Source organism: Hyperolius riggenbachi, chromosome 2, assembly GCF_040937935.1.
Source record: "Hyperolius riggenbachi isolate aHypRig1 chromosome 2, aHypRig1.pri, whole genome shotgun sequence".
Taxonomy (NCBI): domain Eukaryota; kingdom Metazoa; phylum Chordata; class Amphibia; order Anura; family Hyperoliidae; genus Hyperolius; species Hyperolius riggenbachi.
The window spans coordinates 363,902,370-363,926,361 of record NC_090647.1 but is presented as its reverse complement, the minus strand read 5'-3'; the positions used below and the strand labels follow the sequence as shown (position 1 = coordinate 363,926,361).

At 44.0% G+C, this 23,992-nt stretch overlaps 1 protein-coding gene across 1 annotated transcript in view; it reads right to left on the bottom strand.

The window, feature by feature from the left end:
- PTPN22 (protein tyrosine phosphatase non-receptor type 22) overlaps positions 1–23,992 on the bottom strand; it is a 202,673-nt gene that overhangs the window by 12,775 nt on the left and 165,906 nt on the right. Inside the window, exon 19 of the mRNA XM_068265572.1 lies at positions 22,102–22,132. Within this exon, the coding sequence (XP_068121673.1) occupies positions 22,102–22,132 (31 nt within the window). The remainder of the gene's footprint in view (positions 1–22,101; positions 22,133–23,992) is intronic.

Here is a 23,992-nt window from a genome sequence, read left to right as displayed (position 1 = left end):
GTGGTTGTTTTTTCCATCTAGGGAAGAGCGTGTGGTGGGGGCAGGGACAGGGAGATTATACAGAGATTCATAAAAGTCCCTGAAGACTCTTGCTATGTTTTCAGAGCGCAATGTTTTGGTACCCGTCCCATCTAGGATGCAAGCCACATTAGTGAGTGCCTGTTTCTCCCTGAGAGCCCTCGCCAGTATTCTGCTGCACTTGTTTCCAAATTCATAAAATGTTCTCTTACATTTAGTTGCTATAAGCCTCTCTTTATGAAAGAGAAGCTTACAAAGTTTTTCTCTTTCTGCTCTGAGGACTCCCTGGTCTTCGACTGAGAGTGAGAGTTTGTGTCGAGTTTCATATTGAGTAATAATTTTTATGCTGTTCTGTATTTCTGCCTGTCTTTGCTTGTGTCTGACAGTGGCCTCCTGTATCATCTTGCCTCGAACCACACATTTATGTGCCTCCCAGACAGTGGGGGGAGGGGTCCCCTTAGTAGAGTTTAGCTGAAAATAGGAGGATAGTGTAGTGGAAATAGATTGTTTGAATTCATTTTCCTGCAGTAAAGAAGTGTTCAACCTCCACTGTCCGGGAAGGTGGTGTTTAGGTCTAATGCCAATCTCCAATGTAACCGGGGAGTGGTCGGAAAGTATCATGGGGCCTATGTCTGATTGGAGCTGCTCTGAGAGCAGGTTCTGAGAGAGAAAAAGGTGATCAATAGGTGTGTATGAATCATGGGGGTGGGAGTAGAACGTATAATCACGGTCGCTTGGGTGTTGTGCTCTCCAAATGTCTATTAACTGACGTTGGGCGAGTTCTTTTTTACATTTAGACAGAGCCTTTCTGGACAGGGAGCTCCCTCCGGTGGAGGAATCAGTTGAGGGGTCAAGTGTCATATTCAGGTCTCCCCCTAGGATTAAGCTTCCCTCCGCAAATGTGTCAAGGGTTTCGAGGGCCCTGAGCAGAAAGGCTGGTTGTCCACAGTTGGGGGCATAGTAGGTGCCTAGGGTGATGTTCCTGGAGAGATAAGTGCCTTTTATGAAGAGTAAACGACCTGTGGTGTCTTTGTGTTCTTGTAAGAAAGTAAAGTCAACGTCTTTGGATATCAGAATAGCTACACCTTTGGATTTCGTGTCCGGTGAGTTACTAAAATAAGCATGCTGGAAGTACTTGTCCGTCAGTTTCGGGGGGGGAGTCTCCTTTAAAGTGTGTTTCTTGGAGAAATACGATTTGGATTTTTTGTCTGTGTAAGTGCCGCAGGAGTGCCCTGCGTTTTTCGGGAATGTTGAGTCCCCTCGCGTTGAGGGTCTGTATTTTAAGCATCATCAATAAGCAGTAAGTTGCTTATGGGCGGGGACCCAGCGAACTCGACGGATTTATCTGAGAGAGAGAATAACTGGCCAAAGAGTGAGATAAAGAGGGAAAGAGTGTGAATTGATAGATAAAGTGATAGGAAGAGTAGTGTACAGGGAACCTTCCCTGTCTTATGTGCTAACATGTGTATAATCATAACTAGTCTTAGTAAATCTAAAACCGTTTTTGTGGCCTGTGCGGCCTTCATGGGTAGGGAGGGAGGTAACACGACTACAATAAGGCGCACTCCGGAGCCCCGGGCATGCGAAATTTTGTATGTGATAGGTTGGTTTAGCAAGGGAACTAGGAAGGAGAATAGTGCGTGCCGGTAGTGGCAGGCTCATTGTGGTGCAGCTCCGTAGAGTGTTGTGCTGGTTGGCCTTGGTGCATGTATCATAAGGAGTGAGAAGTGGATGTTTCACAGTATGAGGGTATATTCGTGTCAGTATGCACACATATATTTAACACTTAAAATGTGTAAGAAAGAACATATCTTACAGTTCAAATAATAACAGTTAACTTATGGTTCTTAATACGGTAAACACTGTTGAAACATAGACCGTACAGTAAGCGCTCAGTGGTGATTCAGAGTTTCCGTGTGTGTAAGACACATCAAAATAGCAGTATCTGCGGTGTGCTTTTTGGTAGGGCAGAGGAAAAGCCAAAAACAGTGCCACTCAGACCATCCATCTCCTAGAGGGAGTGGGGATAGTAATGGGCATAAAGTGTCTGCAACTCATATATATATTGTTATATATATGTGTGTCATAAAAGAAAAAGGGGGGTGGTTATTTCACAGTATAAGGTTATGTTCATGCAGTCATTTGTATATATAGTTATCTCTAAAGATATATAAGGGGGAATATAAACTGTAACTTAAGCAATAACAGTAAGCTAGTAATTCTTAGTAACACAAACACTGCTTATGGCCCAGTGCTGGGTCAGAGGGTCCATATGCATGGAACGCTTCAAAATAACAATGTCTACAGTATGCTCTTTGGTAGTAATGAGAAGAGACACAGAGCGGCGCCATTCAGGCTATGTGTCGCATATCGCAGCTGGAAGTGGTGTAAAGGCGTAAAGTACATTGGCCTAAGTTGAAGCGACAGGCATAACCAGGGCCGAGGCATAGGCTGGAGAGGCTCCAGCCTCAGGGCGCAGTGTAGGAGGGGCGCACAATTCATTCAGCTGTCATTCCTAATTGTGTATGAAGCAGAAAGAAATAAGAAAAGGGGATACATGGCAGTGACTGCAAGCCAGATAACTAGATATTAAGGTGTTGGGGAGGTTGTGGGCCCTGTGGCCCTCTTAGTCTAATAGCAATCAGTGTGTGACGGCTGGGGTGGGGGGATGGAGGGGCGCACTTTGGTGTCTCAGCCTTGGGTGCTGGAGGACCTTGTCCCGGCTCTGGGCATAACTTACGTTATATGCGTACTTCTGTCCTGGAGTATGGGAGAATGAAGACCTTAAGTGTTCTTTCGTTGCTTTAATGGTGGGTTGGTAAACAGAGAGTCTGGTTTCCAGTCGGGCAGATCTACTGTGTCTATGCCCAGTGCTGTGCAGAAGGTGGTGATGTCCGTTGGCGTGCGAAGGGTTGCGGACCGACTTCCAAGTTTTGCTTGCAAGTTGAAGGGAAAACCCCATTTATAGGTCGCACCTTCGTCTTGGAGGGTCTGTAGTAGCGGTTTCAGGGCCCAACGTTGCGCCAGGGTAAATGGGGCGAGGTCCTGATATAAGGTTATCTGGGCTCCATCAAACTCGATTGCTCCGTGTCGTCGTGCCGCTGCCATGATGGCTTCTTTGATGGGAAAATGGTGCACCCTGCAAATCACATCACGGGGAGGTGCGGCACCCTTTGGGGCCGGTTTAAGGGCCCGGTGTACCCTATCAAGGCGGATCGGAGGAGTGTGGACTTGCCCCAGCAGCTTGTCAAAGATGGCCTGCACTGTTTCTTGTAGGCCTTCACTGCGAGTGGCCTCCGGGAGGCCTTTTAGCCGTATGTTGTTTCGGCGGCCTCTGTTTTGTAAGTCCTCCATGGAGGTACGATAGGTGCTGTTAAGGGTGGTTTGCCTCTCCGCAGCTGCTTTCAGCTCCTTCATTTCCGTTCGGAGTTGCAACATATCGGCTTCCAGCTCGGTAACTCTGTCGGCCACGCCCGTCACGTCTTCTCTAAGTGCCGCTATCTCCGTCCTCGTAGCGGTGAGGATCCGGTCGGTCTGTGAGTCCATATCCTGCTTCGTAGGAAGACTGCGCAGGAATGACCAGATGTCATCGAGGCTTTTGGTGGATGTCTTACGCGGAGCTGGTAAGTTGTCGTTGGTAGGCCCCACGGCATCAGTCTGGTCGGCCATCTTGGTAGTTGTGCTGCGTAGGACCGGGCCAGAAAAGTAGTTAGATACCAAGTTTGTAGCGGCTCCAGCAGCTGTGTTTGGGGTCTGCTTGGTGCTCTTTCGGTTCCCCTTCGGTTTGCTAGTCTCAGGGTGTCGATTGGAGTCGTTCCGCTTGCTCATATCTGGGGTTTAGCTAATGTGTTGCCCGGAGCTCGAGGAGAGCACGTCCTCACAGGTCCATGTCAGGCTCCGCCCCGCCAGGGGGACATTTTTCATTAGGGGACAGCTTTGAGGTGGTGGATGTGGTGCACAAGGCCGATTCCGGATCGATTTCAGCATGAAATTGATCGGGAATCGGCCTATGGTGTATGGGCAGCTGACAGATCTCTCTAATCAGATTTGATCAGAAAGAGATTGGTCTCTTAATTGAATCTGCCCTTACATCGCTAAATGAATGACTACCTTTATACTACCCATCCCGCCTGATCTCAGTTCTTAAAATATGGTCATCAGTATTATAAAAACAGTATAATAGATGGTAGATAGATTTTTAAATCATTTCTGATTTAATTGCCATCTTTAGGAAGCTAGACATAGCAAAGACAAATGCCACATGCTTACCTTTCTCCTATAATTCTGTTCCAAATAAAAGAATAATTTCAAGTGGGCTGATGAGCATCTGGCTCTGCCCAAAAGTCTCTTCACAGGCCTTCTTGGCAGAGATCTAGGCTCTCATTCAAGAGGGATTTACATTTAGTAAAATTAGAGGAGAAAGATTAGTTCTTACTGTCTATTTTTTCCCTCAAGGATTATAATTTTAAAAAAAGGTCCCGGTCACCTTACATGGTGATTTATGTTCAGGACATTAGTCTGGCATGCCATCAGATATTTGTGCTGGCCACTGATGTGTTATGGAAATTACTACACAAGCATTATGATTCTGACACATAGGATGGGAAAAGATCCATTTATCTTTGTGATATAGGATAATAACCATCACATTTAGAACACAAAGATGAGAACTCCTAGAGCCATGTTTAATGGACAGATGTCATACCTTTGACATGTATGCAAAAAATGATACAGCACTCACCACCTTAATGCCCAGTACTTATTGTCCAGTCTTCTGCTTTCTGTCCAAAGTCAGGAAAAGGTGCAAAGTTCTCCTCACAGGGTAAACAATTTTAACACAGCTGCGCTTCTGGATAGTATTAGTCTCAGCAGACCTGCAAGCGTGGTTGGCTGGGCCCCTGATGAGTCACGCCCCCCAGTGACGAAACACGTAGGGCGGAGCTAGAGATACGCACGCTACTGAATCAACATGACACGGAGGGCTGCCGGCAGAGAAACCGAGAGACCTGCTTGTACTATGGAATTGTGAGATGTGCTTTTAACTCTTTTTGTATCTGGTACGTTTTATGGAGTGTGGGGCTTTTGAGCCATATTAAAAAGTCATTTTACGCTATGAGAAGCAGCTTTCTGTGTTTCTCACTTTAGAACTTTGCCTGCAAAGATACTGTGATACACCTAGAACAACTTATCGTTTTGGTGAGCAGGGAACTGAAGGGGGAGAGTGTATCCCCATCATGCATGCGGTGGAAGTTTTCCCTACATAGTGTAGTGCTGGGCCGAAATTACGCATTAGCGTAATTACGCATCGTAATTCACTACAAATGCACCGTAAGCGTTACGTGTAAGGTTACGGTATTACACGTAATTAATTACGCGTAGAGCGTAAATTACGTTATTACGCGTAACAAATTACGCGTAAGACCGTAAACTATTGAAATTACACAGTCTTCCGTAATCGCGTAATATTACGCTCCCGTATAATATAAAAAAGCCGCCGACTTTAAGGGTTAATAGCAAAGCCCCCTTAAATGCTGAGAGCCTCAAATTTGGAAAATATATTAAGGAGATCAAAAGGAATAAGAGGAAACATTTTTTTTTCAAAAAGACCTTATAGTTTTTCAGAAAATCGATTTTAAAGTTTCAAAGGAAAAATGTATACATTTGAAAACCCGCTGACTTTAACGCTTAATAGCAAAGCCTACTTAAAATTTAGGAACACCAAATTCCCAGGGTATATTAAGGGGATCAGTGGGAATAAGAGGACATTTTTTTTTTCAAAAAGACCTTATAGTTTTTGAGAAAATCGATTTTTAAGTTTCAAGGGGAAAAACGTCTTTTAAATGCGGAAAATGTCAGTTTTTTTTGCACAGGTAACAATAGTGTATTATTTTCATAGATTCCCCCAAGTGGGAAGAGTTTTACTTACTTCGTTCTGAGTGTGGGAAATATAAAAAAAACGACGTGGGGTCCCCCCTCCCAGACCTCTTTAACCCCCTGTCCCCCATGCAGGCTGGGATAGCCAGAATGCAGAGCACCGGCTGCGTGGGGCTCCGCACCCTGACTATACCGGTATCACACTATTGCTGCCTTGTATTTGTATTTACACATGTACGGATCCGTGAGGAGGTCGGTGAGACACCCACAGAAAGCTGGCTGGCAAGGCCAAAAGCGCTGACTGCTGATCTGAGGGGATTGGCTGAATGTTCTGGTGAGCGTATAGGTTTATTACTCTGAGAGGATCTGGACATTTAATGGTTAAACGAGCCACAATGGAGGAGAAATGAACTGATGAACTTTTATGAACTTTAAGAGGCGCAGCTTTAGGCTGAGCACAAGGGAAGAATCCCTATACATGCTATGAACTGTAGTTGTATCTGTTTATAGAGTCTGTTGAGCGCTCTGCCTTTATTTGATAAATCTTATGTTTCAGGTGTGACACACACTTATATGCAGATAGCGATCCAGAAAGTGATTTAGGGAAAAAGATTTTTAGGAGTACCAGTGAGGAGCGCATGGTTACTATTATTTATTAATACACTATTGTTACCTGTGCAAAAAAAACTGACATTTTCTGCATTTTGAAAGACATTTTTCCCCTTGAAACTTAAAAATCGATTTTCTCAAAAACTATAAGGTCTTTTTGAAAAAAATGTTTTCCTCTTATTCCCACTGATCCCCTTAATATACCCTGGGATTTTGGTGTTCCTAAATTTTAAGCAGGCTTTGCTATTAACCGTTAAAGTCGGCGGGTTTTTAAATGTATACATTTTTCCTTTGAAACTTTAAAATCGATTTTCTGAAAAACTATAATGTTTTCCTCTTATTCCTTCTGATCTCCTTAATATATTCTCCAAATTTGAGGCTCTTAGCAATTAAGGTGGCTTTGCTATTAACCCTTAAAGTCGGCGGCTACCTAACATTGATCCATGCGTCAACGTTTCCGCTTGGGAGCATGGCCTTACGCATTAATTGCTAGTAGGAAATTACGCGTAAGACCGTAAGTAAGAACCTGCAGTACGGTATTCTTACGCGTAATTATGTAAGGACCATGCGTAATTACAGACATGAAACGTAGATAAATGTCTACGCCGTAACCGTAATTCCGTAATGCGTAATAGCGTAACATTACGCGTAATGATCCATAAGCGTAGTTTTTTCCATTACGCCCAGCACTAACACAGTGTGTGTTTCAGCACAGGGTGTACTGCAGTAGAGGATTACCCACTATGTATTTCTAACTTGCTTTCTAGGAAAGTACCACACTTGCAGGTCTGCTGAGACTAATACTATCCAGAAGCGCAGCTGTGTTAAAATTGTATACCTTTGACATGACCTAATCAGGTAGATTAGAGTTCTTGAAAATCATCTAAATGGAATTCTAGAAGTATGGATAGACTGAGAGCTCAAAATGGTTGTCTCTCTCTCTCTCTCTCCTACTTTATTTCAGTACAGCTGTACAATGTGCATGTTTATATCTTCCACTTCAATGTACAATTTACAAACTGAACTATTTGATTGTATATATATTTGTATCTGTATAACTGTGTGTACTCTTTATTGCCTATTGTACAGCGCCACGGAAGATGTTGGAGCTAAATAAATAAATTATAATATAAATATAGTTTACGATATAATATTTGGAGAAATCTGTAACCGTGAAATCTTCAAATTATAAGGAAATTCACCACCATGGCGCTATTGTACTAGCATATCTAATAACCTGTGTGTGCACCCAGAGAGCACTGAGAACAAGTGATAGATGCATTGCTCTTTCAGCTATACATTTTTTTAGCTCTTCTACAACCAAAAGTGGGTTGCAAACGTCTTCTTTATCGTTCTAACCAACCACTACTAAGGGTCTTTTATGTCCAATGCTTTGTGTTGGTTAAATCTGCTAATAAAGGTGCTCAATAACCATACAACCTCTTGAACGATCAACTATTCGATCTGATTGTTACAATCCACTAGAAACCATTGCTTAGGCCACCAATGGAGGGGAAAATTTATAAGCAATTTGATTAGACTAATAAAATTGATCAAAAATGTAGATGGACGTAACAATCGATCGGCTCCATCAGCGATACTCAATCGATTGTACGGTTGATCATTTGGGAGATTGTACCATTAATGGGTACCTAGTAAGTCTTTTTACTATATGTTCATAAAAATGTTCACATTATTAGTCTCAAGGGTGTTTATTGAAAGATGAATGCATGAGACACAAGGCCAATATAATAGAATATAGTCCTCCACGCAGTAATGGCAAAAATGGTAGCATCACATACAAAAGGAAAAACATTGCTTATCAACGATATATTCAAATTTTGTATATAGAGGGGAAAAAAAGAAGGAAGGAGGGGTTAGGTAATGGCTCAAGGGTGTAATCCACTTCATTCCAATTGAGCCAAGGAAGACAGGGTTAGGGAAAAGGGGAAAAAAAGGGAGTCGGCTGGCAAAAAGCAAATCCGACAGCAATATCAAAGTGTAACAATAAGTAACAAGTGTCTCCAGGCAGCAAAGAACACTTAAAGTGGTCTGAAACTCTGACATAACTTTTAATAAAAATGTGTTTTTCTACTTTTTATTATTCATACAGATATCATATTTGCTTTTGTGCACAAGTAATATTGTATGTCTACAAATTACAAGTTTCCAAAGTGTAGTTTTTCTTGCCCTGAAAGCTACAATTGCATTTTATTCTAACTGCTTTTTATTATATATTAAAATCTTCTAATGAGTAGTTCTGAGCTGTGTGTGTGCCTGAAGCAGAGACAGCTTCTCAGAAAGTGTTTTTTTACTTGTTATACACACTGTAACGATTGGTGTCAGCTAAACAGATTTTCTGATTATTGGTGATTTGCAGTATCACCAATAATACAGACGCTATACCTGATTATGTGGTGATCTGCAGAATCACCAATAATGCTAGTATAGCCAAACACAGGACTACCAATGTGAGATAGTGTTTGGTGCAACAGTAATGAGGAATAGGAAGTCTCCCGAGGAGCGGGTGATTCAGACAATGCTGCAGCCAACGACCACCTGAGGAGCAGGCGAGTCAGGCTGTACTGTAGTCGGTGGCCACCTGTGGAGCAGGTATCACCAACTGAGCTACAGAGAATGATCACCTGAGGAGCGGGTGATTAAGTCTACACTGCAGCCAAGGGACAACTGAGGAGCAGGTGTTACAGACTGTGCTGCAAAGGATATTCACCTGAGGAGCAGGTGAATATGACTACACTGCAGCCAAGGGACACCTGAGGAGCAGGTGTTACAGACAGTGCTGCAGTTGGGCTTCACCTGAGGAGCAGGTGAAATGCCCCAGATCCCTTGCCAGTGGCTAGGCCCACTGGTGAGGTAAGAAAGGTCAGACAAGCAGAGTAGGCAACATACGGACGGATAAGGTACCAAGACGGAAGACTGATTCAGTGTTAGATACAGGCAGGGTCGGCAACATGAATCAGATAGGCAGAGGTACAGAGTCAGTAAGCAAGAGAATAGTCAACGGAAGCAGAAGATCATAACAGATAATACAATGAACTAGTACTTTAAGCTATCAACAGAATCTGGCTAAGTGTGAATTCCCAGCTCCGGCTGGTTCTAACAGACTTTGGGATCTGACTAGGTCTGAGCGCTCACACGTTAGCATTCGCAACAGCAGACACGGAGCAACTGACAGACTACCACTATATATACATAGCAGCTCTGCAGCGCCGCCCCAGTCACTCAGCCAATCCGAGATAGCGTTTGGAGTCAGCTGACCTGGCAGATCAGCTGACTCCCCTTCTATTCGCATAAAGGTCCTGTCGCCTGGCGCATACGGGTAGCTCTCAATCTATGTGCAATAGAAGGACCAGGCAGAGCACCAGCATGTAACTGCGCGGCCGACGCCGCCGGCTGATACGCGTAGATAGCCGCCATGCCGCTTGTCTCTGCGGTGGCATCTCCGCTATCCATTACACACACATTGTAACAACATTGTAATGTAAACAAATATACTGTTATCTCCTGTTTGGATGCGGATTTGAAGCTGAATAGCAGGACAAAGTGCTTTGTTTAACCATTTCAGTGATGTTCTGCTAAAAAAAGAAATCTGGGATTGTAGGTTTAAAGCTGTGAGGAATCGTTTAGAGCTAAGTAGAAATGCTGACTTTCAGCACACTTTAAAGCATCTTATCAGAAAGTAGCCGGTTAGATAAAATGTTTACATTATTAACAGTTAAAGGACAACCGAGGTGACATGTGACATGACGAGATAGACGTGTATGAATAGCACCAAGCACACAAATAACTAGGCTGTGTTCCTTTTTTTCTTTCTCTGCCTGAAAGAGTTAAACATCAGGTATGCAATCGACAGTTTCTGTCAGGGTCGGGACTGGGTCAGACTATAGCATAACCCTCACTGATAAGCAGGGCCAGTGCTACCATAGAGGGAAAGGAGGCAATTGCCCCAGGGCCCCAGAGCCTGTAGGGGCCCCAAGGTGTCCCCCTCCAACTTAATTGTTGTTCCCTGTGGGTCCCTGCAGAGTCTTCAGCAGAGTAGCATCTCACCTTGCCCGGCTCAGGGGCCCTGGGGGGAAATTTTGCTGCAACAAAGGGCCTCTACTGCTGCTTTTTGGTTAGGGGGGTGTCTATTGAGGGGCCTCTGTGTTAATTTTGCCCAGGGGCCCCATTGTTACTACAGCTGGCCCTGCCGATAAGTAATATCAGCCATAAAACACTTTACAAACAGTAAATGGCTCCTGAGAGCAGGAAAGAGATAAAAGGGATCAGTATTTCAGAGATTTGAGCTCTGGCATACCTCAATGAAGGTGTCATTGAGCAGAGACAATGAAACAGTAAAAAAAAAACATTAAAAACTAGATTTATATATAAAATAAAACTGGAATATCTAAAAAAGATACTAAGGATAGATACAATTGTTTTTCTTATCAGTTTATATTCATCTTGGATGTCCTTTAAACATGTCATTTGAAATTTCACATGCTCAGATTTACCACAAACCCTTTATTTATTTATTGAGCACAGAGCTCATCAAGAGTGGCAGGAAAAATGTGTTGTGAGTTAATATTGTACCAGAAAAACACACTGAAGAAGGCTCCCACTCCTTCTCCCTTCCCCACATGCGGTTTCACAAATTCACTGGTGCTATTGTCTATCCTGAGAAGTATGGCCAAAACCATGTAAATGTATATTTTTCTATATGTGTATGTAGACTTCAAATAACGCCTGCCCATAAATTTCTATACACTCTACATGGCTATGCCTCTTCAAGTCCACTTTAAATGATCCACCAACTTGGCCTGATTCTTTATGAAATTGTCTGCTGTTACATGGCAAACGTTTTTGTCCCTTGCCTCTGTCTTTGCAGGTTATAGAAAAGATGGCTAAACATTTTAATAAAATAGCAGCTGTATTATTGCAATCAATAGCATGCTCCATCGTAAGCAATGTATGATTGTGCTGGAGTTAGTACAAAATTTTCCATTCCAATTTTCATGTCTTCTACTATACAGGTCTGGCATGGGAGCTTTTAACATATCATAATTGATATTTTTTTACAAGAAAGTCAGATTTCATATATCCATTATGATTTCTTGTGTTCTACAGCCCTGGAGCTCCCTAATAAATTAATCACTATGGCCTCAATTCACTAAACTTTATCAAACACTTTATCGAATGTTTGATAATTTACCTCATGAGTAAAATCTATTTTTTAATTCACTTAGGTGTTATAGTTTTTGAACATTTTATCGATAAAACATTCGATAAATTTATAACACCTTAGTGAATTCAAAATTAGATTTTACTCATGAGGTAAATTATTCGATAAAGCTTAGTGAATTGAGGCCTATGAACCGGTTTCATCAAGCTGACCTGCTAAAGCAGCGCAGCTTAATGTGAATGAGTGCCCGATTTCCCTGCCTTACCTAGCAGTGCTATGTAAGGACCGTGCCTTCCCTTAGTTACGCACATTGTTTACATAGCAACGTGCTAACTTTACTGTCGGCGATCCTGTGAAGTATCGTTACCGCGATACTTAACTCGCAGCCGCTACTATGTTAATTTACATAGTTGTAACTATACATAGTTACAACTATGTAAATTAGTTGTGCTGCTATGTAAGGCAGGGGAAGCGGGCATTCATTCACTTTAGCAGCGCAGCGTTATGAATCAGGCCCTATCTGCTGAGTTTGGTCACAGCAGTTGTTTTTACGTGTGTATATTATAAGGGCTCAGGTTAAAAAGGGTGCCAGATATAAACTATATTAAAGTGATCATTTAATAAAATGGGCACCAGGATATAACTTAAATTTTTTTTTCTAATACTGATATTCTACTATTCCCCACTGTAGCCTCTATTTTTATGTTTACTAAATGAAGAGCAGTAAAAGTGATAAAATATTGTTTAATATACTGATGTTGTTCTACTTCATTCATATAGTAAAATATCTTAAATACTTATCAATAAGACCCCAATTGACACTAATCAATTAAGACCCCCCCCCCCCCCCCCCCCGGTGGTGCCTAACCTTAAGACCCCCTTGGTGATGCCTAACCCTAAAAAAAACCCTGGTGGTGCCTAAGCCAGAGACTCCCTTGGTGGTGCCTAACCCTAAGACCCCCCCCCCCCCCCCCTGGAGGGCACCTAACCTTAATTCCCCATTTTGTTTGTTTAAAAGACATTTTATATGATTGGTTATGGTTCTTTTTAACATAGAATAAAAAAGAAATATAATTGAGGAGTCAAACATAAAAATAATTTAAAAAAATTATATATAAGTTTAAATAAGTTTGTTGAAAAATGATAATTTGTAGCATAGGTGAAAATAGTGGAAGCTGCTCCTTGTGGTACAAAAAGTTGAAATGTAAACGATTTTTTTCTGAGAAACAGGGAACAGTTTTAGAAACAATTATACAGTTTAGAAACGATTATATTGTAATCAATACATTTGGTTTGGAAATTAAAGTTAAAGATAAAAAGCGATTAATAAACAATATCATTATTTTATATTAATGTGGTGACCTTTCTATACAGTTATCGCCAAATGAAAAAAAATTAACATTGATGTCTACGGGGCGCCCTTTTTAATAGGCGCCTTTATTACATGATACCATTTTCACACCTTATTACTGTAAAACCATTTTAAGCCATCAGCAAGCAAGAAAATACTAAAAAGAAGTGTACCACAAGAGACATTTAACATAAGATAAACATGAGTACATATAGTACCAGTCCTTCTACGAACTTGTCTGTGTTCCCTTTTTATTTTTGTATTACAAGATTAAATAAACCAGTGCTATATCTGTGTAGTCAGAGAAGTCTAATTGCTGCATTTTCTTAAAGTAATTTGATGCCAAAATGTCACGGTCAGTTACCTGTTCAGAGGAGGCGGCCAGTACGCACGGATACTGGCGGTCGTCCTGGTGGGTCTCGGCGGGGCGACCTGTCGGTGCTCACCAGTGTGCGCTGCGTTGCACGGCGTAGGCGTTGGCGTCAGGGGGCGCTGGCATAGGCGTTGTGTGGCGTTGCGTGCACAAGGATGACTGCTGTGTATCTCCTGTTCTGGCGTTTGCGTGTGCGGGCGCTGCGCGTGCGGGCGCGTGCGCGTCTGGGCATGCACGTGTGCGTGCGCATCTGGGCGTGCGTGCGTGCGTGCGTGTGTGTGCGTGCATCTGCGCATGCGCGCGCGGCGTGGTGTGCGGTGCGCAGGCGCGCGCGGCGCGTCATGCTGGGCGCGCCAAGGAGGCCTATTTAAGTCTGGAGAGTGCATTGCCTCCTTGCTGTAGTATTGCAGCAAGTGTGTGTACTCCCGTGCCGTGACTTATAGTCTGTCTGTGTGTTACCCCGGAATCCTGACCTCGGCTTGTCTGACTGCCCGCCTGTTGATGAACCCTGCCTGCCTGACTACCCGCTCTGTTGCCGAACTCTGCCTGTCCGACTACCCGCTCTGTTGCCGACTTCTGCCTGCTCCGACTACCCGCTCTGTTGCCGAACTCCACTCGTCTGAGAACCCGCTCTGTTGCCGACTCCTGCTTGTCCTAGGATTTATCTTGCTACTGTCCACGCTGGTCGTTGAGTCCTTGCACCACCCGACTCCGGCCAGGGGAGTGCCGCGGTTCCTGTCTGCTCAGCTCCTCATCGGATCCTGCGAGCACTCCTGCTTCCTGCACACCCTAGTGCTCCTGTTCCCACTCCAGAAGTACTGGGTGTCAAGCCGCAAGAGTTGCTACCCTCAGCACAACGGTCTCCTCTGCTACCAGGTCAGTGACATAATACTACAGCCAACAATGGAGACCGCTGAGGTAGCAACGGTTCTAACCACCCTCTGTAATCAGATGGCCGCACTGACAGATGCCCTGAAGGAGCTCCAAGCAGGCCACCAACGGCTGGAAGGCCGCATGGACACCCTCGCAGCAGCTGCACCCAGGCAGGCGCCTGCCCCTGCCGTAGCACCACAAGCACAAGCACCAGCAGCAGGCAACCTTGCTCCTGTACCTGCTCCACTAGCCCCTGAACCACGAGTTCCCATACCGGAACGGTTTTCTGGAGATAGATCGAAATTTCAAGCCTTCAAACATGCCTGCCAGCTTTATTTCTCTCTGCAGCCACGTACTTTCCCCCATGAGGAGGTAAAGGTGGGCTTTATTATCTCATTACTCCAGGGAGATCCTCAGACTTGGGCTCACAGGCTGATGGATCAAGAACACCCTGCTTTAGCATCAACAGAAGCCTTTTTCACCCACATGGCAGTATTATATGATGACCCACAACGACAGGCCACAGCCGAAATAGGATTAAGTAAATTACGTCAAGGTCGAAGACCAGTAGAGGAGTACACTTCTGAGTTCCGCAGATGGTCAGCGGATACAGACTGGAATGAGGGTGCATTGAAACACCAGTACCGCCTTGGACTATCTGAAACCTTAAAAGATGAACTGGCTCGGGTGGGAATACCAGCTACTCTTGATGCCTTGATTGATCTGGCAATCCAGATTGATCGTCGGCTACGGGAGCGACAAATGGAAAAATCAGCAGGCAACTCCTCCCGTGCACTCTGGGTTCCTGCTTTTTCTTCTTCTTCTGGCGCAGCTCCTACTACAACGATGGATCCGGAGGAACCAATGCAGTTAGGGGTTATGCGTCCTCCCGTATCGGCCGAGGAAAAGAACAGAAGAAGGCAAGGGAACCTATGCTTTTACTGCGGAGCTGCTGGTCACTTGATCAAGATGTGCCCGGTCCGACCCATGGGTAAGGTTTATTCATCTAGAAGTCTATCTTCTAGCTGCCTCCCCAAGTTTAACAATCATCTGACCATTCCTGTTTCATTTCAGTTCCCAGGAAGAATCATTAGAACCACCGCCATCATTGACTCCGGAGCCTGCAGTTGTTTCATGGACCTCTCATTCGCCACCCATCATCAGTTTCCAATGCAGCCCCGCAAAGAACCACTCCACATTCACTTAGCTGACGGATCAGCCGTCTGTTCAGGGCCAGTCACTATGGAAACAGTTCCCACCAGCACTTTTCTCCTCGATACTCACCATGAATTACTTAAATTTGACCTTCTAGCCTCACCAATGTTTCCGGTAATCTTAGGACTACCCTGGCTTCGGGCACACAACCCACGTATCAATTGGTCCTCAGGAGTCATCTCTTTCGATTCAGTCTACTGTGGAAGTTGCTGTTTACCTGCTAACCCGATCACTTCTGGCTCGCTGCTATGTACGTCAGAAAGACTTCAAGAAATCGTTCCATCCCAGTACCACGAATACCTCGATGTCTTTGATAAAAAAAGGGCAGATTGTCTACCCCCTCATCGACCGTATGATTGCCCGATTGACTTAGTTCCAGGATCCAGGATTCCGTTTGGGCGTATGTTTCCCCTATCCGACCCGGAACAAGAAACACTTAAACTTTATATTGAAGAGAACCTTAAAAAAGGATTTATCAGGCCCTCCATCTCTCCAGCAGGAGCAGGAATCTTTTTTGTTCAAAAGAAAGACAAAACACTAAGACCCTGCATAGACTATCGGGAGCTTAATAAAGTAACTATTAAAAATCGTTACCCACTACCTCTGGTTCCAGAACTTTTCCAGAAGCTCCGTGAAGCCAGAATTTTTTCTAAATTGGATTTAAGGGGAGCATATAATCTGGTTAGAATAAGAGCCGGAGATGAGTGGAAAACTGCCTTCAGGTCACGATATGGACATTTCGAATATTTGGTTATGCCATTTGGGCTCTGCAACGCCCCGGCGACCTTTCAGTATTTTATAAACGACGTGTTGAGAGACTTTATCGATCAATTTATAATAGTTTATTTGGACGATATCCTAGTATTTTCAGCCTCATTGGAGGAGCACCGCCATCAGGTCTGTCAGGTACTGTCCCGCCTTAGACAACATAATCTGTTCGTTAAGGCCGAAAAGTGTGAGTTCGAGAAGAAGGTCATACAGTTCCTAGGACTTATCATTTCAAACGAAGGATTTACGATGGATCCACAGAAGATCCAGGCAATCCTGGACTGGCCAGCTCCTTCTAACCGAAAGGCAGTTCAGAGGTTTGTGGGATTTGCCAACTTCTATCGCAGATTTATTAAAAACTTTTCCGCAATCATTCTTCCCATCACTCAACTCACACGGCAGAATAGTCACTTCATATGGAATGAAGAGGCTCAGGCGGCATTTGATAAGCTTAAGCAACATTTCACATCTGCTCCTGTTCTCAGACATCCGGACCCGGCACTGGCCTTTGTGTTAGAAGTGGACGCATCCGATTCTGCGGTAGGGGCAGTGCTATCACAAAGACAGGGAATCAGGGCTTTGCTACATCCAGTGGCATTCTATTCAAGGAAACTGTCTGAAGCGGAGAGGAATTACGATGTGGGGGATAGAGAGTTACTGGCTATCAAGGTCGCATTAGAGGAGTGGAGATACCTTCTGGAAGGTGCAGCCCAGCCTATACTTATTTTTACAGATCACCGGAACCTCGAATACCTAAAGACCGCCAAGAGGTTGAATCCAAGGCAGGCCAGGTGGGCTCTTTTCTTCTCACGATTTACATTCCACATCACCTACAGACCAGGTTCAAAGAACACAAAACCAGACGCCTTATCCCGTATGTTTCCAGAAGATGAGAATCCGAGCACACCCGATACAATCTTATCCGATCAGAACTTCTTGATTATTCAACCAGCCCTAATTAACCAGCTCCGTCAGGCATCAACCGGCCCATCAGAAGTCATCAAGGATTCTTTGGAAGAAAGGGAGGGCCTGTGGTGGTTCGGTAACAGGATGTTTGTGCCAGAAGAATTGCGGCATATAGTCCTCGAATCCTGTCATGATCACGTACTGGCAGGTCATTTTGGTGTCACGAAGACTCAGGATCTGGTGCAACGCTCATTCTGGTGGCCCAAGCTTAAAAGAGATTGCAGGTTATACGTAACCGCTTGTCCCGTATGCTGTCGATTCAAAGGATCAAAGTTAAAACCTTGGGGTCTACTTAACCCACTGCCAGTACCACCCAGACCCTGGCACTCCATTTCTATGGATTTTATTGTGGAATTGCCAAGATCAGAGAACTGTAATACCATCTTTGTGGTTGTTGATCGTCTGTCCAAGATGGCGCACTTCTTACCTATGGAAGGTACTCCTTCAGCGCAAAGGACAGCTGAAGTCTTTATTAAAGAAATTGTGCGCCTCCATGGGGTTCCAGCCGACATCATCTCGGACAGGGGGACACAGTTCACATCTCGGTTTTGGAAAGCCTTGTGCAAATCCCTGAACATTCAGCTACACTTCTCATCTGCGTATCACCCACAGTCAAATGGCCAGACAGAACGCACCAACCAGACATTAGAACAGTACTTGAGATGTTTCTTATCATCAACACAAGACAACTGGGTCCAACTCCTGCCATTAGCCGAATTCGCTTATAACAATTCCATTCATTCAAGTACACAACAATCTCCATTTTTCGCAAATTATGGGTTCCATCCGTCATTTCTGCCAAACATGTTTTCAGAGACATTAGTACCTGCTTCCGACAGTTTGATCAAGACATTACAGGAGAATAACCTGACCTTGCAACAAACCATGGCTCAAGCTCAGGAAGATTACAAGAGGAAGGCTGATCGTCATAGAAGAGACAGTCCAGACTTTAAAGTGGGGGATCCAGTCTGGTTATCTACTGTAAATCTCAAGTTGGCCTGTCCTTCCAAGAAGCTGGGTCCTAAATTCATTGGACCATTTCCTATCAAAAGGAAGATAGGACAGGTGGCTTTTGAACTGGAGCTCCCTGATAATCTTAAGATTCATCCTGTATTCCATACGGCATTACTAAAACCTACCACTATGGATCCTTTTTCTGGTAGAGGAATGAATCCACCACCACCGATCTTAGTGGAAGGAGAAGAGGAGTATGAGGTGGAAGCAATCTTGGACGCCAGAAGAAGGTACAATCAAATCCAGTATCTCATCAAGTGGAAGGGATATGGTATTGAAGAGAGTTCCTGGGAATCAGCAGTCAACGTCCATGCCACCCATCTGGTTAACCAGTTTCATAAGGATTTCCCAGAGAAGCCAGGCACTAAGGGCATCCGGAGGCTGCCTCTTGAGGGGGGGCATTGTCACGGTCAGTTACCTGTTCAGAGGAGGCGGCCAGTACGCACGGATACTGGCGGTCGTCCTGGTGGGTCTCGGCGGGGCGACCTGTCGGTGCTCACCAGTGTGCGCTGCGTTGCACGGCGTAGGCGTTGGCGTCAGGGGGCGCTGGCATAGGCGTTGTGTGGCGTTGCGTGCACAAGGATGACTGCTGTGTATCTCCTGTTCTGGCGTTTGCGTGTGCGGGCGCTGCGCGTGCGGGCGCGTGCGCGTCTGGGCATGCACGTGTGCGTGCGCATCTGGGCGTGCGTGCGTGCGTGTGTGTGCGTGCATCTGCGCATGCACGCGCGGCGTGGTGTGCGGTGCGCAGGCGCGCGCGGCGCGTCATGCTGGGCGCGCCAAGGAGGCCTATTTAAGTCTGGAGAGTGCATTGCCTCCTTGCTGTAGTATTGCAGCAAGTGTGTGTACTCCCGTGCCGTGACTTATAGTCTGTCTGTGTGTTACCCCGGAATCCTGACCTCGGCTTGTCTGACTGCCCGCCTGTTGATGAACCCTGCCTGCCTGACTACCCGCTCTGTTGCCGAACTCTGCCTGTCCGACTACCCGCTCTGTTGCCGACTTCTGCCTGCTCCGACTACCCGCTCTGTTGCCGAACTCCACTCGTCTGAGAACCCGCTCTGTTGCCGACTCCTGCTTGTCCTAGGATTTATCTTGCTACTGTCCACGCTGGTCGTTGAGTCCTTGCACCACCCGACTCCGGCCAGGGGAGTGCCGCGGTTCCTGTCTGCTCAGCTCCTCATCGGATCCTGCGAGCACTCCTGCTTCCTGCACACCCTAGTGCTCCTGTTCCCACTCCAGAAGTACTGGGTGTCAAGCCGCAAGAGTTGCTACCCTCAGCACAACGGTCTCCTCTGCTACCAGGTCAGTGACACAAAACATCTGTATCTAGCCAAACATACACTCCTGATATGATAACAGGGTAATTGTTTCATTGTGTGGTAGATGAATTACATTGCTTGGCAGCAATGTAAACTAACATGGCTGCTGTTTACATTGCAGCCTTGAGCCTCATGCAAATGCAAGATGTAAATTCGCGTGTATACAAATGTTCCCTGAGCTTATTCCTCATATCATGCCTACAGAGACAGCACACATTGCTCGGATATACCTGCATGATGTATCTGAACAGTGTTCATTCCCACAGTATAGTATACAGGAATCCTGACAGGTAATAGTCCGTGTGTGTACACACCTTTACAATTTAAGCCCTTAAATTGTAAATTAGAGTGTAAAGGTAGCCATACACCTAGCGATGATGGGCAGATTCGACCTAGAGACCAATCTCTCTCTGATCGAAACTGATTAGAGAGAGATTTGTCAGCTGCCAATACACCGCAGGCAGATTCTGATCAATTTCAGCCTTGTGCCTTGGCTGTTGCTGTACATTTTGTTAATCGTTACATTTGTCACTGTAATTATTCTGTATTATGTACTAATGTCTATATTTTGTATTTTACCATTTTCTGTATTTTTATGTACCCATGTTTGTCTCTTACTCAGTAAGATTGCAGTGTCATGGAATATGTTGGCACTTTATATGCCAGTTCAGGTTTATTTTAACTGAATAACACCTTATGAGTTTAAAAAGTCACATATACACTTTTAATAACGGTCACCTGCAAAAATCATTCTGTGAATATTTTGGGAGGGATCACTGCTCAGAACAATGCTTGGCAGCCTGTTTTGCTCTATGAAAGGGTAGAGGAGGAGAATGAGCAAAGGAGCCCTACAGAAGGGACTACAAAAGAAGAACAGTTCTTAATTGCACATCTGGGTGTCCCCCTTATTATGGCCGATAATGTATGTCCAGAGAACCACAGAGTTCGTGATGAATCAACATGATGGATCACTAACAACTTCACTAATGGTGCTAAGAGACATCTGTGAAAATACATTTCTGGTTAGCATAAATATGTATGTAGCATTAGCTGTTCAAAACCTGCATGACCTGTTACAGTTAAGGTCTTTAGTATTGAGACTCAAAATATCATACTGCCTGCATAGCCTGTGATGCTTTTCAGCGAAGAAAAGACATAGGATCCTTAGATGGATCAGAATCAATTTATTTTCGCCAAGTAAGTTTGCACCTACAAGGAATTTGTCTTGGCAGTTGCTTAACAAACACAAACAAAAACAATACAAGGACAGACAGTGTGTATATTACAAGTCAAGGACATTATAAGTATAGTGGCAGTAAGCAATGTGAGAGTTGTTCATTTTCAGTTCTGTGCTGATTACTTTCAAGTCCTAGCAGCTCTAACATGGTTCAGCATTAAGTTTGGCTACCACTTAAGGAAAAAAGCTGTTCCTGTGTCTAGAGGTTTTGGTAGCGATTGACCGGAATCTTACTCCTGAAGGCATGCACTGGAAGATGGAGTGAGCTGGGTGAGAGGCGTCAGAGGCAATTTTGGCCGCTCTCTTTCTGCACCTGCTAGCGTAAAGATCCTGCAGGGAAGGTAAGCTACAGCCAATTATCCTTTCCGCTGATCGGATGATGCGCTGCAGCCTCCCCTTTTCTAATGCTGAGCAGGAGCAGAACCATACAGTCATAGATGATGTTATGGTGGATTCGATGATTGCAGTGTAGAACTGCACCATTAGATTTTGAGGTAGGCCAAACTTTTTTCAGCTGCCGTAGATGGTACATCCTCTGTTGCACTTTCTTGACAATAGTGGCTGTGTTGTTGTCCCATTTTAGGACGTTTGAGATCGTGGACCCAAGAAACTTGAATGACTCTACCTGGGTTATTGTGGATCCATTTATGGTTAATGGTAGGTGCTTCAGGGGAGATCTCCTAAAGTCTATTATCATCTCCATAGTTTTGAGAGCGTTTAGTTCCAAGTTTTTGCTGCTGCAACAACTTGGAACTAAGCAGGATTTAACAGGAACTGCATGAATAGGAAAATTGAAAAAGCAAACCTGAAGGGAAAATAAACTTTTGAGATGCATCATTGTATGTGTAGTAGTAATGATAAATAGACCTCTCCCTGAATCTCATATTCATATTTTCAATTACAGGGCTGAAATTCTAAGTGTGACGTGTAAGCAGTGCAAGCTATGCCAGAGTGTTGTAAAATCTGGTTCAGTCACTTCCCATACAAATAAATAATTATTTTTTGAACTTTGTCTTACTATCCTGTTACTGGGAGTGTTTGCTCAGCCAGATAAGTGTGTTTTGGCATCTTATTGCTTTTCAGTTCATCTTCTCCAACTGCACAGATAAAGCACTTATTAACCGTTGCCATGAAAAAAAGTGAAAAATGAAAATATCATTACCGGTAATTACCCGACTTACTGTATAAAAGTATAAGACCCTTAACAAGGATATTGCAGTTGGCAGGGTTAGAGCAACTAGAAATGGTAATATCACAAAAATTGGTACATTTACATTTCAGTCAACTATTAGGGGGAAAACTTACTTTTCTTTACGTTCCTCAGTATTTTCAAACTCTGTGCAGAAATGAAAAAAGAGCTTATATGGGCATATCTAGGAAATATTTCCCTTTACAATAAGGATTACAGGTAAATTTTTCTGTTCCAAATTACTGATTGTTTTACTCATTAATGATGCAGCTCGTTAACAGTAGATGTGAAATAGCATAATTAGTAAGTACATTAAAGTAACATTTTTCATGGAAATGGCTGATGTGGTTGTTATCACAATGATATCTTGCTGATGTGATGTGTAAGTTATCATAAAAATATTATAATTATGTATCCGGTGTGTTTCCTAGAATAATAACTACAGCAAAGATCCCACCACTGCTGGGACATTTCCACTTTAATAACAGCCAGGCAATTTGCATTGTTTAAAAGGAAATACATATGGGAGCCTCCAAATCCCTCTCAGTTCAGGTGTTAAGGTTGGTTTCCGATTTTTATGTAAACATTTCTGGAATTGATTTTATATCTGGGAAAATGTGTACTGTCAGTCCGTACAGATTAGTTTGCTAACCCAGAGATTTATTACAATGGTAATGTTCCAGCAGTGCTGGGAATTTTACTCTAGTTATTATACTAAAGAAAACTTTGGAGATATTATAAGACAGTATTGTTTTGTTTTTATTTTTTTGTCACTAACATTCTTGCTGCATTTTTTGGGAGTTTGGCAGTAACTAACACTGTAGACTGCCACTGTACATTAAATAGGGAACCTTAACATATATAAGGTAATTGTATAACTGGAGTGATCTAGTGCAGATATCCCTCAGTAACTTGTTTATGGGTGTTTTCCTTCCTGATTATATCTACAATAAAAAATATCCTCCGTAAAGTTACCTATGAGCATGTGTAGACAGGGCCGGACTGAGGCAGAGGCTCGGTAGGCACTAGCCTCTGGTGCAGAGTCCTGAGGGTGTGCCTGTGCAAATCCCCCACCCCCCCTCGCCCAGCCATTTAGGAGACGTGAGGGTAGCACTGTAGAAATACTGCAGAAGTTGCTGACCTTACCTCTCGGAGCCGGGATCTCTTCAAGCATGTTGCAGCGTCTCCTCTCTATGGCTCTCTCTAGTGGCGACTCTCTTTAATTCCCCCGAGGAGATGCTGCGACATGGCTGAAGTGATCCCGGCACTGAGAGGTGAGTAACTTTTAAAGTGCTCCGCTTGTGACTGGGCATGTTGGTTGGTAGGGGGCTACCTAATGCTGGGGTACAGTTGGCTATATAACCTGGGGAGGAGGCTGCCTAATACTGAAGGCACATCTGTATACTTATACTAGGGAGAGAAGTTATCTAATACTGTGGACACATCTAACTAACCTGAAGAGGGGCACTTCCTAATAGTGGGGGCACATCTGGCACCTATATTGGTGAAGGGGGCTACCTATTACTGGAGGCACATCTGCTACCTATAACGGAGCAGGCACAATCGGGAGGGGGGGGGGGGGGGTACGACTTTGGAATCTCCACCTCTAGTGCTGGAGAACCTTGTCCTGCCCATGTGTAGAATCAGTGCAAATTGTCTGTAACCACTGTAATAGAATAGTTGTAATTAAAGTAGCCTAAATCTACCTGAAACACATTGACAAGTGTATCATAACCATATATTCAAACATACTTTATTATGGTCAATTAAGATGCCATACAAAGGACACATTCTATTGTATCCAATTCATATGCCAACTGCATATCCTAAATGTAACATCTCGTAAGAACTAGTAGTGTGTGCTCTGGTTTCTGAGGTTGCACATAGTTACATAAATTTACATACCAAATCATAGTGAAAGACTGCCAGTTAAAGCTATAATGATCAACCTCCAGTTAAATCCAATTAAAGCTATAATTATCAACACTCTGAGTTTGTGTTAACTAA